This window comes from Fomitopsis serialis (genome assembly GCF_022376445.1).
Source record: "Fomitopsis serialis strain Sig1Antser10 chromosome Unknown B0H18scaffold_112, whole genome shotgun sequence".
Taxonomy (NCBI): Eukaryota; Fungi; Basidiomycota; class Agaricomycetes; order Polyporales; family Fomitopsidaceae; genus Fomitopsis; species Fomitopsis serialis.
In genome coordinates this window covers 83240-110956 of record NW_025955072.1, presented here as the reverse complement: position 1 = coordinate 110956, position 27717 = coordinate 83240, and the positions used below count along the sequence as shown (strand labels likewise).

General features: G+C 57.0%; 6 protein-coding genes across 6 annotated transcripts; 2 read left to right on the top strand and 4 right to left on the bottom strand.

Moving 5' to 3' along the window:
* Window positions 1–454: 454 nt before the first annotated feature.
* B0H18DRAFT_1214951 (uncharacterized protein) lies at window positions 455–2324 on the bottom strand (the record flags this gene model as incomplete). The annotated part of the gene is made up of 12 exons (XM_048036606.1): window positions 455–947; window positions 1000–1049; window positions 1106–1149; window positions 1202–1289; window positions 1344–1403; window positions 1455–1511; window positions 1572–1616; window positions 1679–1920; window positions 1981–2034; window positions 2088–2142; window positions 2199–2211; window positions 2272–2324. The coding sequence occupies 12 exons, from the start codon at window positions 2322–2324 to the stop codon at window positions 638–640; spliced, it is 1071 nt and encodes a 356-aa protein (XP_047887911.1). The 3' UTR covers window positions 455–637.
* A 2464-nt stretch (window positions 2325–4788) lies between these two features.
* B0H18DRAFT_846597 (uncharacterized protein) lies at window positions 4789–5442 on the top strand (the record flags this gene model as incomplete). Its single annotated transcript, XM_048039562.1, has 1 exon — window positions 4789–5442. A coding segment is annotated over one exon (654 nt), but the record flags the coding sequence as incomplete, so codon positions are not given.
* Window positions 5443–14518: 9076 nt separating this feature from the next.
* B0H18DRAFT_1037295 (uncharacterized protein) lies at window positions 14519–15783 on the top strand (the record flags this gene model as incomplete). The annotated part of the gene is made up of 1 exon (XM_048030396.1): window positions 14519–15783. A coding segment is annotated over one exon (984 nt), but the record flags the coding sequence as incomplete, so codon positions are not given.
* A 2169-nt stretch (window positions 15784–17952) lies between these two features.
* On the bottom strand, window positions 17953–18889 carry B0H18DRAFT_1037290 (uncharacterized protein). The gene has a single exon (XM_048030395.1). It carries the CDS (start codon window positions 18788–18790, stop codon window positions 18257–18259), a length of 534 nt encoding a protein of 177 aa, XP_047887908.1. The 5' UTR covers window positions 18791–18889; the 3' UTR covers window positions 17953–18256.
* A 5044-nt stretch (window positions 18890–23933) lies between these two features.
* B0H18DRAFT_60302 (uncharacterized protein) lies at window positions 23934–26083 on the bottom strand. The gene is made up of 13 exons (XM_048038745.1): window positions 25769–26083; window positions 25626–25707; window positions 25555–25567; window positions 25445–25499; window positions 25341–25391; window positions 25040–25281; window positions 24938–24982; window positions 24824–24880; window positions 24713–24772; window positions 24574–24661; window positions 24471–24514; window positions 24367–24416; window positions 23934–24315 (listed from the first exon to the last, which is right to left on the bottom strand). The coding sequence occupies exons 2-13, from the start codon at window positions 25676–25678 to the stop codon at window positions 24033–24035; spliced, it is 1041 nt and encodes a 346-aa protein (XP_047887907.1). The 5' UTR covers window positions 25679–25707; window positions 25769–26083; the 3' UTR covers window positions 23934–24032.
* Window positions 26084–26633: 550 nt separating this feature from the next.
* On the bottom strand, window positions 26634–27490 carry B0H18DRAFT_60312 (uncharacterized protein). The gene is made up of 4 exons (XM_048038747.1): window positions 27412–27490; window positions 27233–27358; window positions 27011–27173; window positions 26634–26956 (listed from the first exon to the last, which is right to left on the bottom strand). The coding sequence occupies exons 2-4, from the start codon at window positions 27303–27305 to the stop codon at window positions 26803–26805; spliced, it is 390 nt and encodes a 129-aa protein (XP_047887906.1). The 5' UTR covers window positions 27306–27358; window positions 27412–27490; the 3' UTR covers window positions 26634–26802.
* Between the last annotated feature and the right edge of the window lie 227 nt (window positions 27491–27717).

Genomic DNA, 27717 nt, shown 5'->3' with positions numbered 1-27717 from the left:
CCGAACGCATCGTCGCGACTAGACCTTATTCCGCCAAAGGCTGATTACCTGTGAGGGCCTCGCATTCCTCCGCGAGGCAACGCGATACGCCTGAGAATGCACGTCGCTCGGATACGTCAAAGACTTGCATCGAGGAAACGTCGTATGCGCCCAATGTGATCACGTGCTTGACCAAGAGAACCATCCAACCGCGGCAGATAAGTCGCAAACGACGAGGTCAACGAGCAGGTATAGAGGATAGTCGTGACGAAGACAACGCAGGGCCGGGGCGAGATGAGGGCAGGAGGAAAGGAGGCCGTTGCATCCAGCGAGGCGTTGCAACTCAGACGGTGGCGAACGATGGCGCAATCGCGACCTACGGTCACGTGTACCGTGTAAACGCGTCCTTTCGCGTCTCCTCGTCGTCTTTCGCGTCCTGCTCATCGTTGTTCGTAACTCTTGCTCACGAAAAATACAGAGGTATAAGATCTGAACACAGACTAAGTGTACACCGCAACGGCTCCATGTCATAATTACCACTTCTGGAGCACCCATGACGCATCAATCAATCATGGGCGGGCCTGCGCACTTCCCCATTAGCGTCGACCTCGAACGAAACCCCACCCGAGACCATCCGAGTACAGAGGAGTCCACAACTTTAAACGATCGAGTTGCGCCGCTGCCTACGCTTCTCCGACTTCTCAGAGACCGCGTCATCGCTCTCTGTGCCCGCGTCCCTCCGGAGCATCGCGGACCCCGCGCTACGGCTGCTCTCGAGCGCACCCGCGAGCGCAAAGCTCTTCTGCGCCATCTCCTCGGTGCTCGTCTGGTCCCTGGAGGATTCGAACGCCGAGGTGCCGCTGTTGGCGAAACGGACGCCGCTCGCCGGCGGGAGCTCGCATGTGGATTGGGTGTACTTGCGTAGGTATACGCGACTGTTGAGGTTAGTAAGGAATGTGTTCGAGTACCTTGAAAAGCGTGAGTGAAGGTGAGGTCCGTCATGCCTATGAGACGACTTACATTTTCGTGAGGATAAGCGCAGGTGCCTGATAGACTAGCGTCTCGTGCAGCTAAGAGGCAGTCAGTCTGACCGTCATCTCCCGAAGAAGCAGCTGTGTTGACTCACTGGTCGGATATTCGCGGTGATGAGGACGAGGATCGAGAGACTGGCTACGAAGGACCTGTCAGGTTGAGCGCTGACGCGAGAGCTGTAGAGACATACCAGTAAGGGTGCCTGTCTCGACCACAAGGCGGACCATCCTGTTGATAAGCGCGTCTGTTGATGATATCCCTGTCTTTCTCCTCAGGAGCTGCATTCGCGTCATTGAGGGGATATCCGAGAAACGAACGCGCAGAGGACGTACGAGGTAGGTCATGCACACGGCGATAAGCACGTCGACTACGACAGTCCCCCCTAGCCAGAGCTAAGTGCCCATGAGCAGGTTTCCGAGAGTGCATGATCATACGGGACTGACGATTGCGACAGTGAGTAGCTGCCCATGCAGCGCGGAAGCAATGCCTTCAGCTTTCTCCTGCACCAAATGCCTCGGGTTCAGCCATCTGGTACGCATCCGCCATCGGCGACGACTGACCTTCACTCCCGTGATTATACATGCAATCGTCTGCACCACTGCGAGCTATTCACACACCGCAACGACCGTCAGCCCCAGCACATTAGACCAGACCAGAGAGTACGCACGGCGACAATGAACGCAGCCATCGAGCCACCCAGCACGGGCGACCGCGACAGCTTGAAGATCCGCCATGCAAAGAATATCTGCACGACGGCCGAGATGAGCCCGCACATGATCGTCGCGGAGAACCAGGTGTTGTGGAACGCGAGCACCGAGATGACGTTCCCGTAGTCGTACACGTAGATCTGCATTGCTGCGGCCGTGATCAACCCGGTCTGCACCCACTCGTAGATGAACACGCTGAGCACTGTAAAGGAACAGTGAGCAGTTGGTCGGTGTGTGGTCAGTAAACGAGGAGAGGGCGTACCGAGGAATTTGAGGGAGAGTCGGTCGGTCCGATTGAAGTTGTCGTAATATGAATCTAGTCGGGAGTGTGGGCCGAGGACCTATACAGACAGACAAGGTCCGACTCACAGCATTGTAGTGTTAAGACTCCCAGGAGACCCCAGTTGAAGAAAACACCAAGTAACTGCGCCGTACGACGTCAGTCCTTCTCAGCACTATGCATGCTGCTGTACAATTAACCTGAGGTCCGGCACTAACATGCGTCCACGCAGAGAGTCAGTACTTTACCCGACGGACTAGAGCGGAGGCGTACAGCAGCGGTAGAGACGTCGGTAACGCGAGGGGGACCGTCGCAGGCGAAGTCATGGCTGTGGTTCTGATACTATAAGCTGGTGAATCGGGGAGCTTCAACGAAGAGGACACTTCGTAGGAGCACGAAGTCGTAGCTAGATTTCCCCAGAATTGGGACGCGGCAGGTAGAGGCTAACACGGTGCGGGGCAGGGCACCCCCAGTACGGATGACCGCTCACCTATATACAAAGTTCGATCACCTGGGGCGCACAACGCGAGTAGAGTAACTTTTTTTGGTCAGCAGCGGAGACTACAACGCGAGGCAACGCGCGATGTTCGATCATGGATGAGTAAATCATCTGTTATTTGGCTGTGCCGTCCATATCAGCATAAACATAAGCCCAGACCAACGAACAGGGGCAGACCTTGGTTTTGATATGATGATGATGGACTCAACAGTTATTAACCGAAACAAGTACTAAACAATGTGCTAAGACGCGGGAGACTAGGAGACCTTAGTTGCAGGCTTTATGCGTGTGCCTCCGAGTCATATCCACTGTATCAGGAATATGACGTGGAAATGAGACTCAGCTCCACCAGTAGAACATATGACGGAGGCTTTGAAGTGGGAGGGTGCTTCAGGACTCATCCAGGATAGCAACAAACCCGATAACAATCGAGCTGCAGCCTTGGGCTGCCGCATATGGCTGAGGACCAAAGTTAGGTCGCAGCAATTGATGGCCATGGGGCCTAGGCTAGAGCACAACGTGATCTGCAATATCTGAGCACGTCCAAGGCATGTCCTGATACGCCCAGCGATCCAGTGTACCTGAGCACGGGGAGGCCATGTGCGAAAAGACGTGGACTATGTGGGGTAAGTATGGGGCACAGCCGTGAACCGTTGAGTGTGTTAGTATTATCGTTCAAACGTTCACCAGTAGGGCAAAGCTGGCGGAATAAGAGCGATCGTAGCCAATCTTGCCGTCGAGTCGTGGCTGTGATTACATCGGCAAGATCCCCCCAATCCCCTCCTCCTCCTCCTCCCCAAGTCGTTGGGTCAATTCTGATCACGAGTCAGAACGGCGGCGAGGAGGATATGGACACAACGCTGGAGGAAGAACGCTTGAAAATACCGTACACGAGGGCATGAGATGATACACGCTGAATGTCGGGGTCGTGCTCAATGATTTGTCGCAACGAGAAGATCACTTCCGTATCCTGCGCAAAACGTCAGAAGCTGATCGAGAAGCACAGCCAACACTCACCAGCTGCTCTTCTTCTCGTGACTGCTGATAACTCTGTTCTAGCTCCTGCATAATGCGATCTTGCGTCGCGGTGACGTCGGCGCCGTCTGTGCACTGACAGTACTGCTCCAGGTATATCCTACACCGATCGGACATGGATCCCTCTTTGCTTCTAACGCTCACCACTGGCGAATTTTCCCACGGTCCGAACCTCTGACGGGAGGGGTATACGGACGTGAGGACAGCAACTAGAGCTTCCAGAAAGCTCTCTAGGCAAATATAACTGGTACCTTACGCTACACAGACTCGATGTCGAACTCCGCAAAGGGAGGGGCGACGTCTAAGGCAGCGAAACCGGCGGCATCACCGACGACACGAAGCGCCAGTGAGCGACCTAACACGAGAGCTACAGCCTCGGCGCCGCCGATGGACCTAAAGACAGAAAGAGAGAAGGTGGACTCGTACGATAAAGCGTACAAGGTCCTAGTGGGCCGAGCACTAATCCCGGAAGAGACCTTGCCCTCGGTGGGCGCCCTGGTAGAGGGCCTGCGCTTCTGCGCCGAGACGAGCAACCAGGCGCAGGTACGAGAGGCCATCTATGCGTTTGCATCTTATGCAGAGGCTATCCGCGACAACCGGCCCGCCGCCAAGGTCCTGGACGACCTGCGCCCGATTCTCGTGCACCTCACGGAGAAGAGTGAAGCCGAGCCAGGGCAACTCAACGAGGATAAAGCCAGCCGCCTGGAAGAGATGGTGGATAGGCAGGCGCAATCGACCACGGAGCTGAATGGGATGCTGGGGAGGCTCACGGAAGAGGTACGTAAGATCGCTGCGTCCCAAAAGAAGTTAGCAAAGGATTTGGAGACGGTGGATGGACTACGAGGCGACCTTCAAGGCGCCTTGAAAGAGACACAGGAGGTGCTGAAGGCACCTCCCCCGGTCGTGCATCACGAGCATGTTGCTCCTGTGAGCAACGGAGGTGCCTACACGGATGGTACGGGGGGACGACCCTCGTACGCGGCGGCCATACAGCACCAGCTCCCCGCTGCGCACGCCTCGACGATGCAGCGACAGAGCGCACGAGGACGCCAGATGCTAATCGACGTAAAGTCGAGAACGAGAGAGGACGGGACGCCCCTCACCGAGCTGGAGTTGGTCACAAAGGCCAACCTCGCACTCGAACTGATGGCCAATGAGGGGGAATCATCATCCCCGAGGGGGCGAAGTTTTTGACCGCGCAAAAGCTCAAGAACGGGGGAATCCTGTACGAGCTAACCTCCAAGGCGGTGGTTGACTGGCTGAGGATCGAGAAGCACTTGGCTGCTTTTACAGGCAAGTTTGGCCTCGAAGCGACCGTTCGAGCACGCCACTACGCTGTAGTTTGGCAGAACGTGTCGACGTCCTTCGTACCAAGCGAGCAATCGTACAGATTGCTTGAGAAAGAGAACGGCTGGAACGAACGGGAGTTAATGGTGGTCCATTGGATTAAACCAATCGACAAACGAAAGCTGAACCAACAGACCGCGTACGCTATTGCGAAGTTCAGTAGCGCGAAGAGAGCCAACGACGTCATCGTCAATGGCCTCATGTACTTCGGTCAGCGACTGAATGCCTGGCGTCTGGTCAAGGAGGCGCGACGCTGCATGAAATGCCAGCGTATGGAGCCTGGCCATATGGCCTCTGACTGCACGGAGACTGCGAAGTGCGGAACCTGCGCGTCCCCGGAACACACGACCCAGCAGTGCAAGGTCCCTCCGGGGCGCAAACGCTGGTGCGTCAATTGCGAGATGGCAGGACACGCGTCTTGGGAACGCCACTGTCCCTCGTTCATGGAAGCGAATCACAGGATCCAGCGTGCTAACACGCTGGAACAGTATCGTTTCTTCCCGATTGCTGATGACCCGACCTCTTGGGAACCGCGCTACGTACCGGACCAGCCTCGCTTCCCATTCCCAGAGGATGCTGCTCCCCCGCGGCGCAACGATGACCTGCCTGCGCACCCGCCAGCTGACCCTGGCCGCATGCACCCTGCACGAGCGAGCCGCCTCGCGACCTCGTGGGGTGATGAACCGCTCCCAGACATGGGCGACCAGGGGTGGAAGCGTGCAGGCAAGGGCCCTGGCCCGAGCGTAACTACTAATTACTCTCGTCCACAGACCACCAGCTTCCGAACAGCGGATGGCAAGCGCCAGGGGACACTGACAGGCGAAGGCGGATTCACTACGCGTTCTGGTCCACCGACACGCCCCAGTTCACGCACATCTACGAGATCTCAGGAGTACTACAACCACCTCAATGATGATGGAACGTTCTAGGGAACTCAAGGTCTGCCAAGCCAACGTGAACAAGTCGAACATTGCCCAGTGCGCCCTCCTTCACGATGTTGCCGAGTACGATGTGGTGGCCCTGCAAGAGCCCTATATCGACCACCTTGACAACACCCGCGCGGCTGCAGACTGGATAGTGATCTACCCGATTGGTCATAAGGATAATGAAGCTACGTCTCGCTCTGTCATATTAATTAACAAACGCGTATCTACTAATAGCTGGACAGCGATCCCGATCAAGTCCCCTGACATTACGGCGATCACACTCCGTCTCGACACCTCTACGATACATATTTTTAATATCTACAACCCTCAGGACAGCAATCTAGCTCAGGCGGTCCTATCTCGGGAGACGCGGAAGCTCCTACGAGATGACGATGAGGACCCCGAGCGTCACATCCTGTGGCTTGGGGACTTCAACCGCCACCACCCCCTCTGGGACGACGAACGGAACACCCACCTGTTCACGAATCAGGCCCTAGACCAAGCAGATCGACTCATCGATATGCTGAGCGCCTTCGACATGCACATGCTCCTCCCGCAGGGTATTCCCACCCTCGAAGCTATGCGAACGAAGAACCACACGCGCCCTGATAACGTTTTTGCATCGGAGGGCCTGAAAGACTGTCTCCTAACCTGTGATGTCGCCCCGGATATACGCCCCCCCCACACCGACCATTTCCCCATCCGCACCACATTCCTGCTAGATGTCCCCCAGGCGCCACCACGCAAGTTCCGGAACTTCAGGAAGGTCGACTGGAACGAGTTCAGGACTGAACTTGCCATACGACTCGAGGACGTACCTGAACCAAATGGACGGATTGACTCCAAGGAGAGTTTTGATCAATTGCTAGCGACACTTATGACTACGCTCACGGAAACAATTCAGGAGACGGTCCCAGAGACGAAGCCGCCACCTTTTGCCAAACGATGGTACTCGAAGGAGCTTGACAAGCTGAGGAGAGAGGTCGGACGTCAGGGACGTCGCGCGTTCAAACAGCGCGAGTTCCCGAACCACCCCATACACAAGGAGTACAGGCAACTTCGGAACAGGTACGGCGACCAGGTGCGCGCAGCCAAGAAAGCGCACTGGGACGCATGGCTCGAAGAAGCGGATGCTAAGTCAATCTGGACGGTCGGCAAGTATATCCGTGCAGGGTCCACAGATGGGAGCAAGAGCCGGGTGCCGCCGCTACATCGCCCGGGCAGTGCCCAACTCGAGCGCGGAAACGAGGAGAAGAGCCGGGTCCTATACGAGACATTCTTCCCGCAGCCCCCGCCCGACCTTGAACTCCCAGACCCAGATGCTGAGCACTACCCAACCCCCGTCTTCGACTTCGCACACGTCTCCGACCACCAGATCCACGCGGCCTGCCATTGACTCAAAGAGTTCAAGGCTCCGGGCCCAGATGGAATACCGAATGAGGTGTATAAACGGTGCGCAGATCTGTTAGTTCCTATGCTCGGCCCTCTCTATCGTGCTACATTCGACCTGCGTTACTACCCCGAGCAGTGGAAACTGTCTACGACAGTAGTGCTGCGCAAACCCGGGAAGAGTGACTACTCCGTCGCTAAGGCATACCGGCCTATTGCTCTTATGAGCTGCATGGCGAAGATCCTGTCTTCATGCGTTGCTGAGACAATGGAATACGAGCTGGAGAAGCTTAACCTGTTTCCTAACCTCCACTTCGGAGGCCGAGCTGGTCGTACGACGACTGACTCACTGCACCTACTGACCAAGACGATCCGGGACGCATGGCGGGCCAAGAAGGTCGCCTCAGTCTTGTTCCTCGACGTTGAGGCGGCGTTCCCTAGTGCAATCCCGGAGCGGCTCTTCCATGAGCTCCGGATGCTCGGGCATCAGCAAAACTGCGAGTTTGTCTGAAGCAGTCTGAGAGTACTGACTCAGACTCTTCAGACCCGTCAGACTTCACGTCTGACAACGGGAGATTAGTTCTGACATCAGAAGCAATCTCTGATGTCAGACGGCCTTCAGACCGTTGCTCAGACCATTTCAGATGGTCGTCAGACTGCTACTTAGAGCGTAACAGAACGTAGTACTAATAGTACATACAATACATTGTAAACTACCAGCTAGTACTCATCGTGATCTTACCTGTCTGCCCACCCACATACCCACCCTGCCTTCGCCACTGTGCTTGCCGTTTCCGACAACACCCCACTTGCTGGGCGTCGGGCTATCGTGTCGAGGTTCGGCGAACTGATGTCCACGGGCCGCGGATCCGTGGGCAATCGTGTAGGTACTCGCGGTTGGCGTGCGTTGCGCGCGCCCTGCCCGTCGCGGTCACTCATGATTGTTCCGTGCCCACCTTCCATTCGTCAGTCATGCTCGCCCGCCCGCTCGCTCACCCGCCCGCCCGCTCGCCCGCTCGCCAGCCCACTCTCCCGCCGTCTGCTCGCTCGCCCACACGCTCGCCGGCCGCATGGTAGAGGGTGGCGCGGCGATGTAGCAGGGCTGTGGCAGGGCGAGAAGGCGGTGGCGTGGCGCGGAGGGCCCAAGCTCGCGACTAGACGTTCTGTTATTGTGCAGGGTCGCCTGGCGTGTGCGGTAGGTCCTCGGCGTGCATCGCACGCGCCCGGGAGATTGTAGGACGGCAGGGGAGGACTGGGAAGGCGGCAGCCATGAATAGACAACCCCACTCTTCCGCGGGGTCGTCATGGGTACGTGCTACGTGCTCGGCATGCGCTTCACGCGTCCGAGAGCTGCAGAGCGCGGGGCGGCGAGGTAGGAGGGCTGAGGCATGGCGAGAAGGCAGTGACGTGGCGGGGAGGGCCCGAATCTACGACCAGATGTCCCGTTGTCGCGCCAGGATGCCTGGGACGCTGGGACAGCGGGGGCAGACTGGGAAGGCGGTGGCAAACGGACAGAATCGGACGGCCCCGCTCTTCTGCGGGTCGCCCGTCGTTTGTGCCAAGACCGCGACACGCTTGTGATGTGTGCGAGACGCGTGACGTGCTAGGGAGGGCGGTAGTAAGCAGGGAGAGAGATGCGGTGGTGGGGAGGGCGGTACGATGCGAATGGACGCCCCCGCTGTGATGCGGGGTCGTCTTGTGTTCGGCATGTGTTTGGTGCGTCTGCAAGGCATAGAGGGCGGGGTGGCGCGATGGTGGAAGGCGGTGACGTGGCGGCGGGCATAGAGCACGAGGTGACGAACCCGCTCTTGCGCGGGGTCGTCACGTCCTCGGAACACTTCTGATGCGTATGAGCCGGCAGCGGGCGACAGGTAACAGTACATGAATGACAGGGCAACACGGGAGAGTGAGTGGAAAGGAAACTTACTTATTCTGTCTCAGCTTTGCTTCCTCCGAGCGCTGTCCACCCGACGCGCGACACTGTTGGGCATAAAATCTGGATCGCGGGGTTCGCGCTGGCCGGGCCACGTCACAATGACGCGGCCTCTCCCCGTGATGTTCTGCTCATCTGCATGCATTAGGCCGATGCACAGCGATTCCGCGGGCTGCCCGAGGGTTGTAGATGTTAAAGAGTGGAGAGGCAGTGAGAAGGGAGGCTAGCGAGGCATGGTGGAGGTGGGAGGCGCGGCCCTCGCGATGGTGTCCGCTCGCTGTGCATTGTAGCCGCACATCGTGGCTACGGGCAAGCCGGCGCTTGTGCACCCTTCCGGACGCCTCGTGCGTCGCGACAGGCTTCTGCAGCCGCTGCGTGTCAGCGACGAACAGCGCAGCGCACCAAGTCGAGAGGTGGGGAACTTGAAAGGCGAGTAACACGACAGAGAGGCGAGGGAACGATGACGTGGCGAGGTGCCAGCGTGGCGCAGTTTAGGGCAGGCGCCTAGTGGACTTGGGGGAGATTCGCTGCGGGTGGCTTGAGGTCGCGCCCGGAGGGTCTGACGGGTCTGACGGGTCTGAGTGGACTGCGTCGCCCTGAGAGAACGAGCACGGAATGAGCAGACGGAGAGCGACGAACGGCGCGGCCATAGACGCCCGATTGCTTCAGATGCGATAGAGCTCTCAGGCACCGGATCAGACGCCTCAGATCCCTCAGGCGCCCTCAGAACCCGCGCACATTTGCTGATGGGGTACCAGTAGAGGTGGTAGTGTAACGGATATTCCCGTTATAGTATATCTTACATTACATATTTGTCCTTGTTTGCTCTAGGACTCGTATGGCGCGCCGGCACACCTACGAGTCCTGAGCCTTTACCTCGTCACCGCCTTTGTATGCAATCTGTAGACAGTACCTCTTGAATAGAGACTGGGTGCAGCGCATACGAGGCACGACGAGTAAGGCGCATTACACTTTTTTGCGCTCCAGAAAAGCTTCTATCTCTCTGGGGACTATCTACTCTAGGCAACAAACTCTCGAACCTCGAAATTCGACATCAACAAACTCTATGCTACTTTGATCATCCTCTGGCCAACTCGACAACTCGACAAGATGTCCGAGTCGACCAACACCCCGTCCGCACCTTCGCGAGGCAGCCGCGGGTCCCACAGTGGAACCCGCAGCAAGCTGAAGGCGTTGCGTGCGGAAGTCCGAGCAAAGCTCGCCGCAAGTCAAGAGCGGATCAACAAAGCCCTCGAGGAATCCAAGCAACTCGAGGCCGAACTGCTGGCAACGGTCGACGCCGCTCTGTCCGAGGCCAGCAGCCGCAGTCGGTCTTCTCGCACGAAGACCACCCGGACTGAGTCTTATCACCGCGAGGACTCAGCCGGAGCCCTCACAGAGCAGGCGCCGTCCGACCGTGAGGTCGAACAGGCACCGCGCACTGAGCGGCTCGAGCCCAATGTCGAGCCCGCTCAAAACCGCCCGGAGACCGACTCTCCACCTGCTTCGACCCAGCCGATGAAGCTCGGCACCACTCTGAGGAGTGGTGAGCGCGCCGAGCTCGACAACGTAGCCGTAGTCGAGCTCGTGCCTGGATTGAACGAGCAGCGCCAGGAGCTGACTCGTATCAGCACCCGGGAGGGCATAGGCACACAGTACTACAGTAGTACTGTGTGCAGTGGGAACGAGCCCACGCGTGTAGATACGCTCGTCGCGTGTTCAGAGATGAGCCGCGACACAAAATATATATATTCGTCGTCGAACGCCGTGCGCGCCACGACGAGCAGCCTGCTCGACGCGACGCGCGACGCGCTCAACGCTACAGGCGTCGAGCGCCACGAGTCTGTGGTGAGCGCCCCGAGTTCTAGCGCCCACCGCACTACGCTCGACCGCCACCACCGACCCCTCGTCCTCGCCTCCTCCCACTCTCTGGGCAGCCACCTCGAGCGCCCGTCTGGCGAACCAGACGCGCGCGCCGCCCCGACGCGAGTGCGAACTCGCGTTCGCGAATGGCTGGCTGACTTACCGCCAGTCCAGTCAGTGGCGACCAACGACCTGGTACCTCCCGGTACCAGATCGCCAATTCCTCCCTCACCGGCTCCTCAACTCTCCCTTCTGGTCCCGCGCCTCGACTTGGGAGGTCCCCTCTTCGAGTCCGATGACTCTGGCGACCGTCACAGCGGCTCTGGCGACACGCAACCCAGCCGCATGACCCAGGACTTGAACGACGCGCGTTCAAGTCCAACGCCGAGCCGCAAGACTGAGCGGACCATGGACAACGCGGAGCAAGGAGAGTGGAAGGAGGACAGGGGGCAGAGGAGTAGCGAGGTTGAGGAAGGAACACAGGGACAGAGGGAGGAAGGGTGCGGGGCGAGCAGGATGCACGAGCACGAAGGCTCGACAACCACAGGCACGTACTCACCGTACGTCCCTGCATCGCCGCCTCCGCTTCCAGTGCCCGCGCCAGCACGCGTAACGACGGACGAGAGGTTCGTCGTGCGTCCTATTGACCACGAAGACGGCACTTCCGCCTCCAGGTACGACTGCGAAGTCGTACCGGATGTTTCGCGGGATAGCACGTCTGTGCTACGGGACGACCTCGCGGTCGTACCCTCCAATCTCCGAGGCAGTACGCCCAGGATACGGGACGACCTCGCGGTCGTACCCTCCAATCTCCGAGGCAGTACGCCCAGGATACGGGACGACCTCGCGGTCGTACCCTCCAATCTCCGAGGCAGTACGCCCAGGATACGGGACGACCTCGTGGTCGTACCGTCCATCTCGCAAAGCGACACGGCGGACGCGCAGCAGTGCACGTCCGACGTGTCCCATTCATCCATCACCGACCGATGGATAGCGAGTACGCCGAGATTGATGCTCGACGTACACGCTACCGACCAGCATAAAGGGTCGAGAACTGAAGGTACGCCCCTGATGGACGTACCCACCTCGATACCTCCTACCTTGCCCGCATCCGCACCAACAAGCGTAGCGACGAACGTTCAGTTCGTCGTACGCGTTGTTGGTCATGAAGACGGTGCGTCTGCGCTACGGGACGACCCAACGGTCGTGCCTCCCATTCTGCAAGGCAGAGCGCATGTGGTAGGAGACGACCTTGCGGTTGTACCTCCTAATTCGCGAGGCAGCACGACGGACCTGCAGCGATGCATGTCCGAAGTGCTCTACTCAGCTTCGACCGTCCATTGTGCAGCGCGTACGCCTAGCCTACTGCTAGACGTACCCGGTGGCTATGACCACTGCGCGTCGACCGTCCCTGACCCTTCGTCTGGCAGGCCCATCGCTCGACCAACTGCGACGCCACACGGCCTGCACGTCCTCACGGAAGTGCAGGCCCCCAGTTGCTCCGATGTAGCTGAACCTCCTGAGGTTCAGCTGGCCAGGTCGTGGGACGACCTCGACGACATCTCCAGCAGCCCCCAATCGCGCGCAGCCGACCTCCGAGAAGACTTGCACTCCCAACCGGAAGTACAAGCCCCCGGTAGTTCCAAGACAGCTGAACATCTCGCGGTTCAGCTGACAGGTCCACGATACAACCCCGACCGACTCGACGAAGCGGCGGACCTCGGCCTCGACTTCGACCTCGACCTCTCCAGCAACAGCATCCACCGCTCTCTCCGCGATCTTGGTGCCCCGACGAGCGCGCTGCCCGACGATCGCGTATTCCCGAGCAACGCGCGAGCTCGAGATCGCGACCCGACTACTGCACTACCAACAGTGCAGCGGCCGGCGCTTACGAACCCCGACCGACTAGAACGGCCTCCCGACCGTCAACCCGGCGAGAACTTCACAGTTCTCGTCGATGGCTCGCTCCTAGGGACCCCCACCCAGCTTCATACCGACCTCTCCGCGGCCCCCGATATCGTTGGCGACAATGACAGGCACCGCAAGTCGGAGGTCGCCCGCGAACTCCGAAGAGCGCGTGAAGGACCGAAGGACGGTCAGGACGGGGACGAGGGCGATGTGGGTGAGGGCGAGGAATCACGAGAGGTAGATGAGGAAGGTCAGGCAGAAGGAGGAGAGGGGGAAGGGTGCAGGGCAAGAAGAGAAGATGAGCTCGTCGAGCGGGATAGCTCGACGACAGGTACGTCTTCTTTAGACGTATCTCTTCCTCCCCTACCACCATCTCCTATCCCACTACCACCACCTGTGACGACCACGACTACCAACACGGTTGTCGTGGCAGTTACCACGTACGATGGTGGTACGGATGGCCCATGGAGCGACCTACAGGTCGCACCTGGCCTGGCAATGCATTGCGATATAGTTGGCGAGCGAGGTTGCTCGACCGACGTGCCCAACGGTTGTACAGCTCACGCGCAGACGTACTACTTCGCGAACGAAGTTTATACCGAGGAGATCGGCGATGAGTCGAAAAGCGAGTACCTCACGGTACTCGTTCCGCCGTCACCACCTCCTGTGCCGATACCACCACCGGTGACGACCACGACAACCACATCGGTTGTCGTGGCATTCACCATGAAGGATAGTGGTACCGCCGATTCACGAGGCGATCTACAGGTCGCGCCCAGCACGGACCAGCATCGCAATCACGACGCACAGATGGTGAGCCCTACGCTCAACGGACGCGCCGCTGATGTCACCGGCGACCATACGTTCCACTCGCGACCTCCGTCATCGGTCCCATGCACTTCACTAGGGAATGACCTCAAGGTCGTTCCCGAGAGTGCATATCGCGGTGCACTCGGACTGCATGGTTGCAGTACCGAGGCACCCCTAACATCCGCATCCGACGCAGTACAGGCATCGACCTCGTTGGTCGATGCAAGTCATGCAGAGGATGTCACACGCGGACGCGACCCCTCCACTGCCAAGGGCGAGTACCATGAGGTACTCGCCAACTCACCCTTCCTAGTCACAGTGTCGCCGCCCTCTCACGCATCGAACACGACGGGCCCACCGATCGTCGTGAACAAATGTCAAGAGGGGATGGCGTCCGAGCCCAATTCCGTGGATCGCGAACTGTCGACCGAGACGTCTACCACAGTAGACGTACGGCAGGCCGCACCTGAGTCCGAAGGGCGACCGTCGGGACGCTACGTGCTACCGGCACGTCGCGTTCAGCAAGACCGACGTGAGCTGGCTGTATCCCTCGACAGCGAGCACCAGCCCAAGTACTGCGAAGTACCTGGAATTGGAACACCTAGCGAGAACGAATATTTGTTCTCGCGGGTGCGCAGCACGGCAGGCACCTCGAGTGAGGTGCCCGCGTCGACTAGCACGACGACGACGACGTCGCCGCGTACCCGATCAAGGAAGCGCTTCCGGGAACTGGTCGGAACGGAGGTGGGTGAATGGCAACGTTCACCTACTACTATCCATGGCATTGGGACCGAGTCGGGGCGAGTGCAGGGGAAATCGTCAACCACTACGAAGTGGGATGCTATTCTGAGAGGGGAAGGGAGCGGGGCCTCGAGTGGCCGCCGCCTATCTCACGCTACCACCAGTACATCGCGTGAAGAGGTACTGGTCTCGGATCCTGCAGTGACACGGACGCCAAGCATCGAGCTTGACGTACGGGCCTCACGTCGAACATCAAGGCAGGTACTACCTGTACCACGAGTGTCGAGCGATCGACTCGACGTGCAGCATACTAGTGATCATCGCAGCCACGACATCACCTTGGAAGCCAGTACCTCGCGCCGCGAAGTACTGGGATTGAACCGAGTACCGACTGCACGGGGTCACCCAGTGACTGTCGATGTGAGTCAATGGCCCATGGATAAGGCGTCGCGCGAGGAGTGCTTCACACTCCTTGCAGACCAACTCGACCTCGACCTCGATGAGGCTGATTTTGCGGCGAGTGTTGGCGAGTGGGACATTTGGGCTCACTGCAAGAGGTCAGCACTTAGCTGTGGGCATGCAATCGAGGAGATGTCCCCGCGACTGGGGACATATTCTCGTGCAGCTCGTCGAGCATGGGACCACTTCCAGAGGGAGTTGGAAGTGGTTCCTCTCGAGTTCGATCCTCTGCTGGTTGCACCATTACCTATGGAGATGGTGCGATATTGGGCCTACAACAAGCTGGGATGGCTTGTTGTACCACCTCGCAGTCAACCTCAGGATGACTCCGACTGGTACAACTCCTCTGATGAGGAGCCTCGTACCACAACTCGTGAGGATTACTCTGACCATGTTGAGTCAGAGTCTCTCTCCGAGTCCGAGCATCATAGCTCGTGGGATTCTTCGAATCCAGGTTCTGAGGGGGCAAACTCAGTAGTAGTCTCTGACTACTACGAGCAGTCCGAGATGGAGGATACCTACAGTTCTTCTGCACTATCTGCTGAAGACGAGGGTAACTCCGAAGATGCAGACTATTACTCGGAGTCCGAGTAGTAGTCTACATGCTGGTTGCACAACTCTGTCGAGTTGTGTATGACAATGGTGAACGGTCGTGTCTGCTCACTGACATGAAGTAGTTTGTCGCTGTCTACAGTTCAACATCATCTTTGTCTTGCCAATTGCTACCACCGTTGGGTGGTTGCATGTACTATTCCTTTCTTTCCTTTTTCTCTCTGTTTCTCTGGTTATCGCTGGGACCCGTGGTCGTGTCCAGTGGGGGAGAGTGTAACGGATATTCCCGTTATAGTATATCTTACATTACATATTTGTCCTTGTTTGCTCTAGGACTCGTATGGCGCGCCGGCACACCTACGAGTCCTGAGCCTTTACCTCGTCACCGCCTTTGTATGCAATCTGTAGACAGTACCTCTTGAATAGAGACTGGGTGCAGCGCATACGAGGCACGACGAGTAAGGCGCATTACAGGTAGACTGGCTGCGCGAGAAGCTCAGAGGGCGCAAAACGTGCATGACGTTTGACGACTTCGTGTCGGACCTGTTTGAGATCCTCAGCGGGATCGACCAGGGGTGCCCACTCTCGGTCTTGTTGTACAAGATATACAACCTCGTCCTGCTGAAATGCGCTGACCAAAAGAGGGGCGAGCTGGCGCTAGGATTCATAGACGATGTGGCTACAGTGGCAGTGGGAAAAGATCTAGACGAGACCTGCTCGAAGTTACGGAGTTACATGGAGCGCGCTGGCGGCGCGAAGGAGTGGTCGAGGACGCGGAACTCCCGTTTCGAGATCTCGAAACTGTGCCTGTTGCACGCTGATCCAAGTCTACCGAAAGACGATATGGGCCCGTCACTAGACCTCTCGGACGGGTCAGTGCAGCCCTCCGAAGACGCGAAGTTCCTGGGCGTCTGGATAGATCGCAAGTTGCGATTCAAAAAGCAGGCCGAGTATGCCCTGAAGAAGGGTACCACATGGCTGCTGCAATTCGGACGCCTCGCGTGTCCGAAACATGGTATCCCGATGAGACACGTGAAGTCCCTATACCTCCAGATGCTCATCCCAGCCATGCTTTATGCGGCGAGTGTATGGATTGTCCCGCAGAGGCAGATGGAGGGCCGGAAACGGCGCTATGGGTCTGTTGGCCACACCAAGCAGCGCTTTCTGACCGATCCTCATCCTACAGCCGACGCGCAGTCTCGCGGAATACCATCGCATGAGTCGACGGCGGCCGACGCGTCGGCTTGTACGATGAGGATCGTGCAGCCGACATAGGTGTATAATGTGTTTGGCTGGGGTGATGTATACAGTACCGTAGTGATCCTAGTAATACTTTTACGGTCGGCTGGGCTCTTCTTGCGTGCTCAAAGCGTCGGTTGGCACAGTGCGATCGTGGCGCAGTGCAGCGCGGTGCGTCACAACTGGGCACGCGTTCAGACGCGTTGACTCGGAGACTTTCAACGTGTCAGTGCGTCAGCTCTCAAGATCTCACTCTCATGCACCGCCTTGCCCTCTCATTCACCAGGCGACCTGTCGCTCGCCGTCTTGCGCTCATACCGTCTTGCCCGCCTACCCTATCGCCTGCATACCCTCGCCCCACTGCTGTCCTGCTGTCCTGCTCGCACGCCGTCTCGCCGGTCTATCGTCTCACCCGCTATCTCACACACCCGCCATCTCACACACCTGCCGTCTCACTCACCCGCCGTCCACCGTCTTGCACGCCCATCGTCTCGCACACCTGCCGTCTTGCTCACCTGCCGTCTTTCTCACCTGCCAATTCACCGGCCTACTGTCTGGAGTGCCACATGCAGTGCCACAAGGGCACGCGGAAACGCCACGAGGGCGTCAAGACTGCGGGGATGCGGGCAACTCGAGCAGGTGAGTACCCCCACGCACGGTCTCAGGTGAGACAACACACGAGGACGGCGACGGGCGCACATAGGGCAACTGCCCCAGATGCAAGCTCACCGCATGGCACGCGGACACAGCGCGCGGACACAACACGCGGACACAACGACGAGCCGGGAGGAGTGCGAGAGGTCAGCGGGCACAGGGTATGGCAACGTACAAGGGCGCCCAGACAGTGCAAGCACAAGCAGGGCGGGGGTGGACGAGTGGTGAGACGGGCGAGCAAAAAGACGGGTACGCACACGCGGTGATGTGTCGCATGACGGGCAAAACGGGCGCGTTGCCCGCCGCGCGTGAGTGCGAACACATGCGAGTGAATTCACTGACTGCAGGCACAGGAAGTGGCGGCGACGTGCTGCACGACGCGCACGGCGACGACGTGTACCAAGGGCCAATGCCTTTTGCGCAGACATGACCGATGAACGGCGGCGGGCAGACGAGCGGGCGGGCGGGAGCGCACGCCGACCGCGCGCGCGCTGGGCAACTACCCGGCACACGAACATGGCCAACGAACGCGCGCAAGGCGAGCGCGTCAGCGGGCAGGTCAGTGGGTGGGCAGGTGGGCAGGGGGGGGGGGGGCAAGTAGACGGACAAGACGGTGGGCAAGTAGACGGGCAAGACGGCGGGCAAGTAGACGGGCAAGACGGCGGGCAAGTAGACGGGCAAGACGACGAGCAGCCAAGCGAGTGAGCGGATACCTTAGAAGGCGGACGGCGCACATAGGGCGACTGCCCCGGATGCAAACACGGCCAACAAGCGCACTGCGCGCGCGGGCCCCGGACGAGCAAAAAGGCGAGTATGCGACGCGGCGATGTATCGCACGATGGGCATGACGGGCGAGGGGAATTGCCCACCACATGTGAGTGCAAACACACGCAAGCGAAATCACTAACGGTAGGCACAGAAGGCGGCGGCGACGTGGGGCGCGACGCGGAAGGCGACCACATGTACCCAGGGGCCAATGCCCCGTGTGCAGACACGGCCGATGAACGGCGGCGGGCGGACGAGCGGGCGTGCGGGAGCACACGCCGACCGCGTGTGCGCTGGGCAACCGCCCAGCACGCAAACACGGCCAACAAACGCGCGCGCGCATGAGCTCAGGACGGGACAGACAATGGACAGGGCCGGGGTGTGCGGAACACGTCGACCACGAGCACACAGGGCCAGTGCCCCGCGTACAAATGCAGCCGACGAGCGCGCCGTGGGCGTGGGCACAGCGCCGAGCAGGTGGGAGGGCGTGCGGATGGCGCGTAAGAAGCAGGGACGAGTAAGCCTAAGCGAGCGAGGAGGACGGCGGCGGGCGCGGGCAACGAGCCCAAACCCGCGCAGGGACCACCGAGGTACGCCAACCCACAGTGAACCGGGGTAGGATACAGGTAGCACCACCCATGGATACGGGTACGCTCGTTGCGGGTGCGGCATGTCTCACCTGCTATCTTATACATTCACCGTCTTGCACACCCGCCGTCTTGCACACCTGCCGTCTTGCACACCCGCCGTCTTGCACACCCACCGTCTTGCTCGCCTACCTGCCATCTTGCATTATCAATCACCCACCGTTACATTCTCCTTCTGGTTGTGCTCGCTTTCTTGTCTGTTTGAAGTCTCGGTGTACTAAAACTGTAAGAGCCTACAAACTAGATCAAACTTCCGATATAAACTAGATTTGTTTGTTGACAGCATTGTGGGCAGTTTCAGACGAGAGAGAGCATGGACAAGAAGTGTGATCTGTTGCTATAAGGCTTGCTCAATATAGTTCCAGTCGAGCTTGCCTATGGCCAACACTGCCAAATTCATACTCTGTCACTGTATGGATGTGATGGTTCGCTTTGAGCAATGAAACTCGTTGTCAGTTGGCCCAACATGCACATACACTCTTCGTAACTGTACTGCAGTTACACTTGATATAGACTTCGGGATGTCATGATCATATGTTCAGTACAACCTCTATCAGCATTCAATAGTATAGAAGTACAAAGGAGTGGACAACTAGAAGATATGTACACGAACTCAATGATAGTGGTCAGAGCACCCACTAAATGCGTGAACACTCTCCAGTGTTTTGCCCTCGGACATTGCCTCGGCCATGTCCCCGAGTCACCCGAGATGGTCTCATTCTCTTTATAACTTCACCTCTGAGCCACCATATGCTATGAGACTTTGTACCAAGCATGACTATGTGTAGTACATGGCTTGTATAGAATTCTGTGAGAATTGAACCGTGGGGTGTGTTTGTCTAAGACATGCTCTCCATGTATAACCTTCTTAGCTATCTCAAGCTATAACATTGCCAGATTGCTTCAGAGAATTGCCAGCAGCCACATGTACCATAGACACAGCATGAATACAACTTCTGTATGTACTTGATTCAAACAATTGTCTTGCAGAAGCTGAGATTTAATCCACATGCCTCTCAATATCTCCAAACAACATGTCATTTTTGAAACATATCCTGAGATCCTCTTCCCATACGAGCTGAGATTACACAAAGCCAAAGTGCTCTTTACATACACAACAATGAGGCTAATGGCCTACGTGAGTGGCTTCCCTAATCTACTACATGTAGTTCCACAGCAAATACAGTAGATCAGCGAAGTATCATCATTGTCAATTGCTGCGAGCCATTCAGGAATCACTCTAACAGAACAAGGAATACCTCAGTGTCTTACCATTGTATCTCTATTTGCTGATATACAGTTACTACATGGTGTATTGCACCTCAACACCGTAATGACTGTCTATAGACACAGTCACGGTACAAACATATATTGGACATGTTCAATAATACATCCACACCATTGGCCCCAAACCAATGAGCAAACAGCATACAGTTTTGCACGTACATACCATTCAAGTCGAGTCAAGAAACAAGATGCATACTTGCTGCCTTGTCAATGTCAAGGAGGTTATCACGATTCAAGACGGTGAGTGTCAAGGAGGCTTCTTGACCAGTCCGCCTTGATACCTCCAAGGAGCTCTCCGTCTTGAGATGTCCGTCTTGAGATGTCCATCTCAACTTGTCCATCTTGAGATGTCCGTCTTGACAATGTCCGTCTTGAGATGTCCGTCTTGACAATGTCCGTCTTGAGATGTCCGTCTTGACAATGTCCGTCTTGACAATGTCCGTCTTGAGATGTCCGTCTTGAGAATGTCCGTCTTGACAATGTCCGTCTTGACAATGTCCGTCTTAACTTGTCAGCCTTAACTTGTCAGCCTTAACTTGTCCGTCTTAACTTGTCCGCCTTAATTTGTCCGTCTTAACTTGCCCGTTTTGATTTGTCTGTCTTCACTTGTCCGTCTTGACACCTCCAAGAAGGCTTCTTCAATATGCTCGCCATTTTGATATCCTCCTTGACACTTTCCACATTGAAACCTCATTGGTGTTTGCCCACCTAGATACCTCATTAACACGTTGGTATTGACCAAGATGAGCCAACCATTAGTTACCTTGGGTCAAGAAGGTCTTAGTGAGTAAGAAGGTCAAGAAGGTCAAGAAGGTCAAGAAGGTCCAAGAAGGTCGGCTGAGTCAAGACGGATATCGGCCAGGAAAGATACCTCAGCTGATGCTCGGCTCATGCATTGTCTTGGGTGAGACAAGACAGTCGGCTGAATCCAGACAGTGGTCGGCTGCAAACCTTCTCCAACCGACGGTCGGATAGTGCATTGTCTTGGGTGAGACAAGATGGTCGGCTGAATCAAGACAGTGGTCGGCTACAGATTTTCTCCAGCCGAGAGTCGGATAGTGCATCGTCTTGGGCGAGACAAGAAGGTCGGCTGGATCAAGACGGTGGTCGGCTGCAAAAGCTTTGCAGCCGACGGTCGGATAGTGCATCGTCTTGGGCGAGACAAGAAGGTCGGCTGAATCAAGGCGGTGGTCGGCTACAGATTTTCTCCAGCCGAGAGTCGGATAGTGCATTGTCTTGGGCGAGACAGAATGGTCAGCTGGGTGAGAATGTCTGGGGCAGCCAATCGTCCCACGCACCGCCTTGCCCGCCTTGTGCCGCTTTGCCCGCCTTGCGCTCGGCCGACTTGATCACCTTCCATGAGACAGTTGCGGTCGGCCGAGGTCGGCCCATCCCATCCCATTCCATGAGACTGCGCGTCGGCTGTACCATAACCTTCCATGAGACAGCTGAATGGGCTCTGTTGGCATAATCCGCAAGCTCGAACGGGTCCACAGACAGGCGTGTCTGATGATATCTGGTGCGATGCGGTCAACGCCCACAGACTCCCTGACTGCGCACTTGAATTTGCTTCCATTTCATTTACTAGTGGACAAAATGATAATGCACGAGGCCTCTAGGTTATGCACCCTACCCACTTCTCACCCACTCCACCGCCACGTCACACAAGCCTCGCGATGGGTTAAAAGACATCGAAGCCCCCTCCACGAGATTCTCGGAGCGTATGATCTAGACCCCCAGGAGATCGAGACTATTGAAGCAGTGCGCCTACCACCAAGCTGGCGACCTCCGTTCCGGGTCTCGATAGCATCGTCGAAGGAGGAAGCGGCAGCCGAGGAACAGGCATGGGCGAGGAAGAATGGATGGCGAGTCTACTCGGATGGGTCAGATATAGACGACGGAGTCGGAGCAGCAGCGGTCCTGGTGGTGCCTGATAGCGAGCCAAAAGTCCTCCGATACCATCTTGGCCCGTCGACGAAACACACAGTGTATGAAGGCGAAATAATTGGCCTCAACCTCGGGATCGCACTCCTTCACCGGGAGCTATCGTGCGCACGAGCGTCCACGGCAGCGGACAACCTAGCGAGCCTACATGCAGCGAAGAACCGTAAGCCACACCCGGCACACTACATGATCGACCAACTCCTACATGCGATAGGACGACTCGAGATGCGTCACCCGAACATCGACCTAACCCTGAGATGGGTACCAGGCCACAAGGGAATAGATGGGAACGAGTTGGCGGACGTGGAAGCGAAGAAGGCGGCAAGAGGAGATAGTAGCCCGGTCGAGGATCTCCCGGGCTGGCTGAAGAACGCGCTCCCGGCGAGCTTATCCAGGGTCAGGCAGACGCAAAACGAGAGGCTGAGACGGATGGCGAAGGAGGAGTGGAAGGCGTCCCCAAGGGCAGAACGGATGGACAGAATTGACCCGGAGATGCCGTCGAAGAAGTATGGGAAGTTGGCAGAACGGTTACCTCGAAGGCAGGCGAGTATACTCATCCAGCTACGCACCGAACATGTCCCGTTGCAGAAATTTCTTTTCAGGATACAGAAGGAGGACACCCCCATATGCCCGTCTTGCAGGACCACCCGCGAGACGGTGTACCATTACCTGATGGAGTGTCCAGCCTTCAATGAACAACGCGACCAGCTCGCCCGCGACGCCGGCCCAGCCGCTCGCTCGATCAAGGACCTCCTCAGTTCAGCGAGTACGATGCGACCCCTCTTCCGATACATACACAGTACCGGCCGCTTCGCGGCCGCCTACGGAGACCTGGCGATGAAAGAAGAGAAGGCGAGAGACCGCGACAAGGGCGCGCGCTGACGATGAACAACGGCCGACGCACAGAGAACCGAGATCCCGCACACCCAGAACTCATTTCACTCGACGCATTCACATCCCACTACACTACAGCACATACTACTATACCTGCCTTACGCTCCGGCGAACGGCGATGCTAAGCGACCACGGACCAGACGAGACACACCGAGAGTAGCGTATGTAATGTCTACATACTAAGGGCTTCGCCCTCAGTGACATTAAATGGAATAAACAAACAAACAAACAAACCGATCGGACATGTTCTGTCATGTGTCAACTCGATCGGCGAGATGACATGACAGAATCTGTCACGTACTAGTAGTAGCTGATCCCCCAAAGCCAAGTTGAAACCGCCGCCTCGCCCCAATCAAACTTGCTCAGAAAATGATCTGCAGATCCTTGAAGCTAGTCAGATAGAAGGCAGCCGCTGTTGCTTCGACATAGTTCCGCCGCCAAGGCCTCCCATCCTAGTCGCAGTGATAGGGTTTGCCGCAACGACGTACGGCACTGGGCGAGAGAGTCGGAGTCGTTCATGTAGGCTCGCAATCTCGTCAAACGGAATATCATCCGGTTTTGCCCAGGAGCACTATAGTGACCCGCTAGCTGATGTTGAACGGTGGAGATCAGACTGCAAGGACATCCGATATCCTGAGGCACGAAGGTTGACTTGGACTCAGAGATTGTCAGTGGTACGCGCCACAGGGGCCCGCTGCGGCCACTCGCCTCCACCACATCGCGACTCGCAGTCACGGTGTTCCTCTCTCGCCTCTCGCTAGCTCCCTCAATACTCTCCAGATAGGCTCAAAAGCCTCTCAGCGACCTCTATGCCTTTGAAATCCGCACAATAAAGGGGCCAGCAAGGCCGTGAATGCACAAGGAATGGGACCAGTACCCAGACACCGTAAGCGCCCGCGGTCGGCGAAAGGTCAGTTTTATGTATGTATATGTTCCTGCATATGATACTAGCCCTGTTCAATGCACCTCAAATTACCCATAGCTATGTTAATAGCCTCAGACATGGCCCTCCATGACAGGCGCTTCGCATGGAGAGGATGAATCAACGGGCGGATTTGCGCACTTCCCCAGTGACTTAGCCACGGCCTCGAACTGTCGGACACCCCACCCGAGACCATCCGAGTACAGACGAGCCCACAACCTTACACGGTCGGGTTCCGCCGCTTCCTACGTTTCTCTGACTTCTCAGAGGCCGTGTCGTCGCTCTCTGCGTCCACGACCCTCCGGTGCATCGCGGACCACGTCGCGCCAACGAGTGCAAAGCTCTTCTGCGCCATCGCCATCTCCGCGGTGCTCGTCTGGGCCTCGGAGGTGGTGTTATGGGCGAAACGGAGCCCGCTCATCGACGGGAGCTCGATTGCGGATTTGTCGTACTTGCGTAGGTATACGCGACTGTTGAGGTTGGTAAGGAATGTGATCGAGTACCTTGGATGCCGTTAATTGGGGTACGTCCATTACGCCTCCGAGGAGACTTACATCTTCGTGAAGATGAACGCAAGCACCTCATAGACTAACGTCTCATGCAGCTGAGACAGTCAGTCCGACCGTCATTCGCCGAAGAAGTAGTTGAATTCACTCACCGGTCGGATGCTCCCGGCGATAAGGCCGAGGATCGAGAGACTAGCTACGAGTGACCTGTCGGGTCAAGCGCTGGCGCGTGTAGAACAGTGGGTGGAGACATACCAGTCAAAGTGCCTGTCTCGACCACTAGGCGGACCATCCTGTTGATAAGCGCGTCTGTTGATGCTATACCGGTCTTGCTCCTCAGGAGCTGCGCTCCCGTCATTGAGTACACTGGCGGCGAATGCGTGGGGGGACATACCAGGTAAGTCATGCACACGGCGATCAGCACGTCGACGGCGACGGCGCCCGTGAGCCAGACCTAAGTTCCATGAAGCGAGTAATGGGAGGTGGAGACCGACAGAAAACTTACGATGATGGCAGTGCGCAGCTGCCCGTGCAGCGCAGAAGCAATGCCCTCAGCTTTCGCCTGCATCCACTTCTTCAGCATCGGCCGTCCAGGCATTAGCCACTAGCGGCGACTCACCTTCGATCTCGCGATCATACATGCAACCATCTGCGACACCGCGAGCTATCCGCACTCCACCGTCAGCAATTCCCAGTGTGCGAAGCACCACATAGCACATACCGCGACGATGAACGCAGCCATTGACCCGCCGAGCACGCGCGACCGTGACAGCTTGAAGACCCGCCACGCGAAGAACATCTGCACGACGGCCGAGATGAGTCCACTCATGATCGTCACGGAGAACCATGTGCTGTGGAATGCGAGTACTGAAATGACGTTCCCGTGGTCATACACGTAGATCCGCATCTCGTCTGCGGTGATCAGCCCGGTTTGCACCCACTCGAAAATGAGCACGCTAAGCACTGGTGAGGGACAGTGAGCGGTTGCTCGGTGTGTGTGGGTAGCGGACTGTGGTGCGTACCGAGGCATTTGAGGGAGAGTCGATTGGTCTTGAAGTTGTCGTAATATGAATCTGGTCGAGAGTGTAGGCCGAGGACGCATACAGACAGACGAGCTCCGACTCACAGCATTGTAGTGTTATGACTCCCAGGAGGTCCCAGTTGAAGAACGCACCAAGTAACTGCGCCGTACGACGTCAGTCCTATTCGCCCGATGCATGATACTGCACGACCTACCTGAGGTCCGGCACTAACATGTGTTCATGCAGTCAGTACGCTATCCGACAGATTGTGTTGGACAGTCTTACAGCAGTGGCAGAGGCGTCACCAACGCGAGAGGGACCGTCGCAGACGAGGCCATTGCTGCGTGCCCGATTCCGATCCTACGACCTGGTGATCGAGGAGCTTTTAACTTCCCCAAAACCGGGAGACAGCATAGCAAATAAGATACCGATGGACCACTCGTCGCAGCGCGCACGCAGAGATCGGTTGGGCTAGCGTGGTGCAGAATCCACCCATCACGCTTCGTCGGAAAACGATTTCTCGGCAAGGTGCCGTTATAGTAACTTGACGGTGGAAAGTCCTTCCTCGAGGCCCATTTCAACCTCGGACAACTCCGCCTGACCACCGCTCGTGAACTTGCATCGCTCGCCGCGCCTAGCTCCTGCGTGTGCGTTGTACAGGGTGGTCTATCATTATTTGCCGACATGCAAAGATCAGTCACAGCGCGCGCGGGGCACATCGAAGTTCTCGAATGCCGTGTATGCGTGTGGTTTCGGTGGACGCAACGCGCGATGCTCTGCGATGCTTGATCATGGACGAGTTGATCATCTGCTACTAGTAATTGTTTGCGCTGTGTCCGTATCAACATAAGCCCAGATCAAGCAGACGCCTTACCTCAATGGCAGGATGGTGGCAGGCTTACCCGTGTGCCTCACATACTCCATATGAAGGATATGTCGTGGAACTGAGACTCAGCTCCACCAGTCGACCGTAAGTGGGAGGTTTTGACTTCAACGGACGAAGTAGGAGGGCTAGGTCCTCCAAATACAATGGGACCGAAAACGATCGTCCTGCAGTCTTGGGCTGCATACGGTCAATGGACCAATGAGCCAAGGTTAACTTACGTCACAGCAATTGATGACCATAAGCTGAAGCACAGGGCAGCGGTGCTCCCAGGCGCTACCTCAATTTCCAAATCCATATGGCTCTCATAATCCCGTATGAACACCATCCGTCTTCTGCAACACCCGAGCACGTCCAGGTACTGTGCTGATACGCCCATAGGACTGTGCCTGCTACATGGAGTAAGTATTTTGCCTGGGTACGCGTCAAAACGGTGATGAGGAGGAAGTATGGGTACGACACTGGCGCCAGAATGCTTCAATATGTTGTACAGAGGCATATGCGACGATGCACAACGATTAATGGTTTGGATTCTCAACGAGTCAACGAGAAGATCACCTCCATATCCTGCACGAAATGTCAGACGCTGACCGAGAAGCACAGCCAATACTCACCAGCTGCACTTTCTTCTCGTGAATGCTGATAGCTCTGTTCTAGCTCCTGCATAATGCGTTCTTGTGTCGCGGTGACATCGGCGGCGTCGGTGCATTGACAGTACTGTTCTAGATATACCCTACAACGACATGTTCATGTGTCAACTCGGCGAGACGATATGAATTTCACGCACTGGTTGATCTTCCAGAACGCCTCGCCCCAGCCAAACTTGCTCAGAAGGTGATCTGCATATTCCTTGAAGCCGGTCAGATAGAAGGCAGCCGCTATGGCTTCAACGCAGTTCAATCGCCAAGGCTTCCCATAGTTGACAGGGTTCGCCGCAACGAGGTAGGGCACTGGACCAGGAGAGCATGTCAGATGTAAGAGACAGTACGGGGATAGTGCGCCGACTGACGCAGTCGCTCGTATGGGTTCGCAATTTTGCCAAACGGAACATCATCCAGTCTTGCCCAGGACTGCGATACCATTCTGAAGGACGAACTCGCGGTCCGCCGGGCTGACTACTTGCGTCCCTCGCGGCCTAAGTCCCATCTAGTCAGCTCAGCCCAAAAGCGTACCTGTGAACTCACTCACGACACCACAACACCCCTGATCGCTGTCCGATTTCAGCTCTTTCATGAGGCCTAACCTCGCGAGTCGTTTGCCTGCACATCGCCGGGGGTCACAGCGGTCGAAGACCTGCGCTCTCACTTCAGCGTGAATGAAAACTTGACTTGGTGGATACGTACCCACATAGCAACGGGTACATCGATGCCGACATCTAGCACACCATGAGCAGGTGTACATCCAGGATGCAATGACCCTACTCACCGAGCGCACTGTACTAGGCTTCCTCTTCCCCAGACTCGTCAGTAACACCATCCTCTTCTCGCTCTCTTC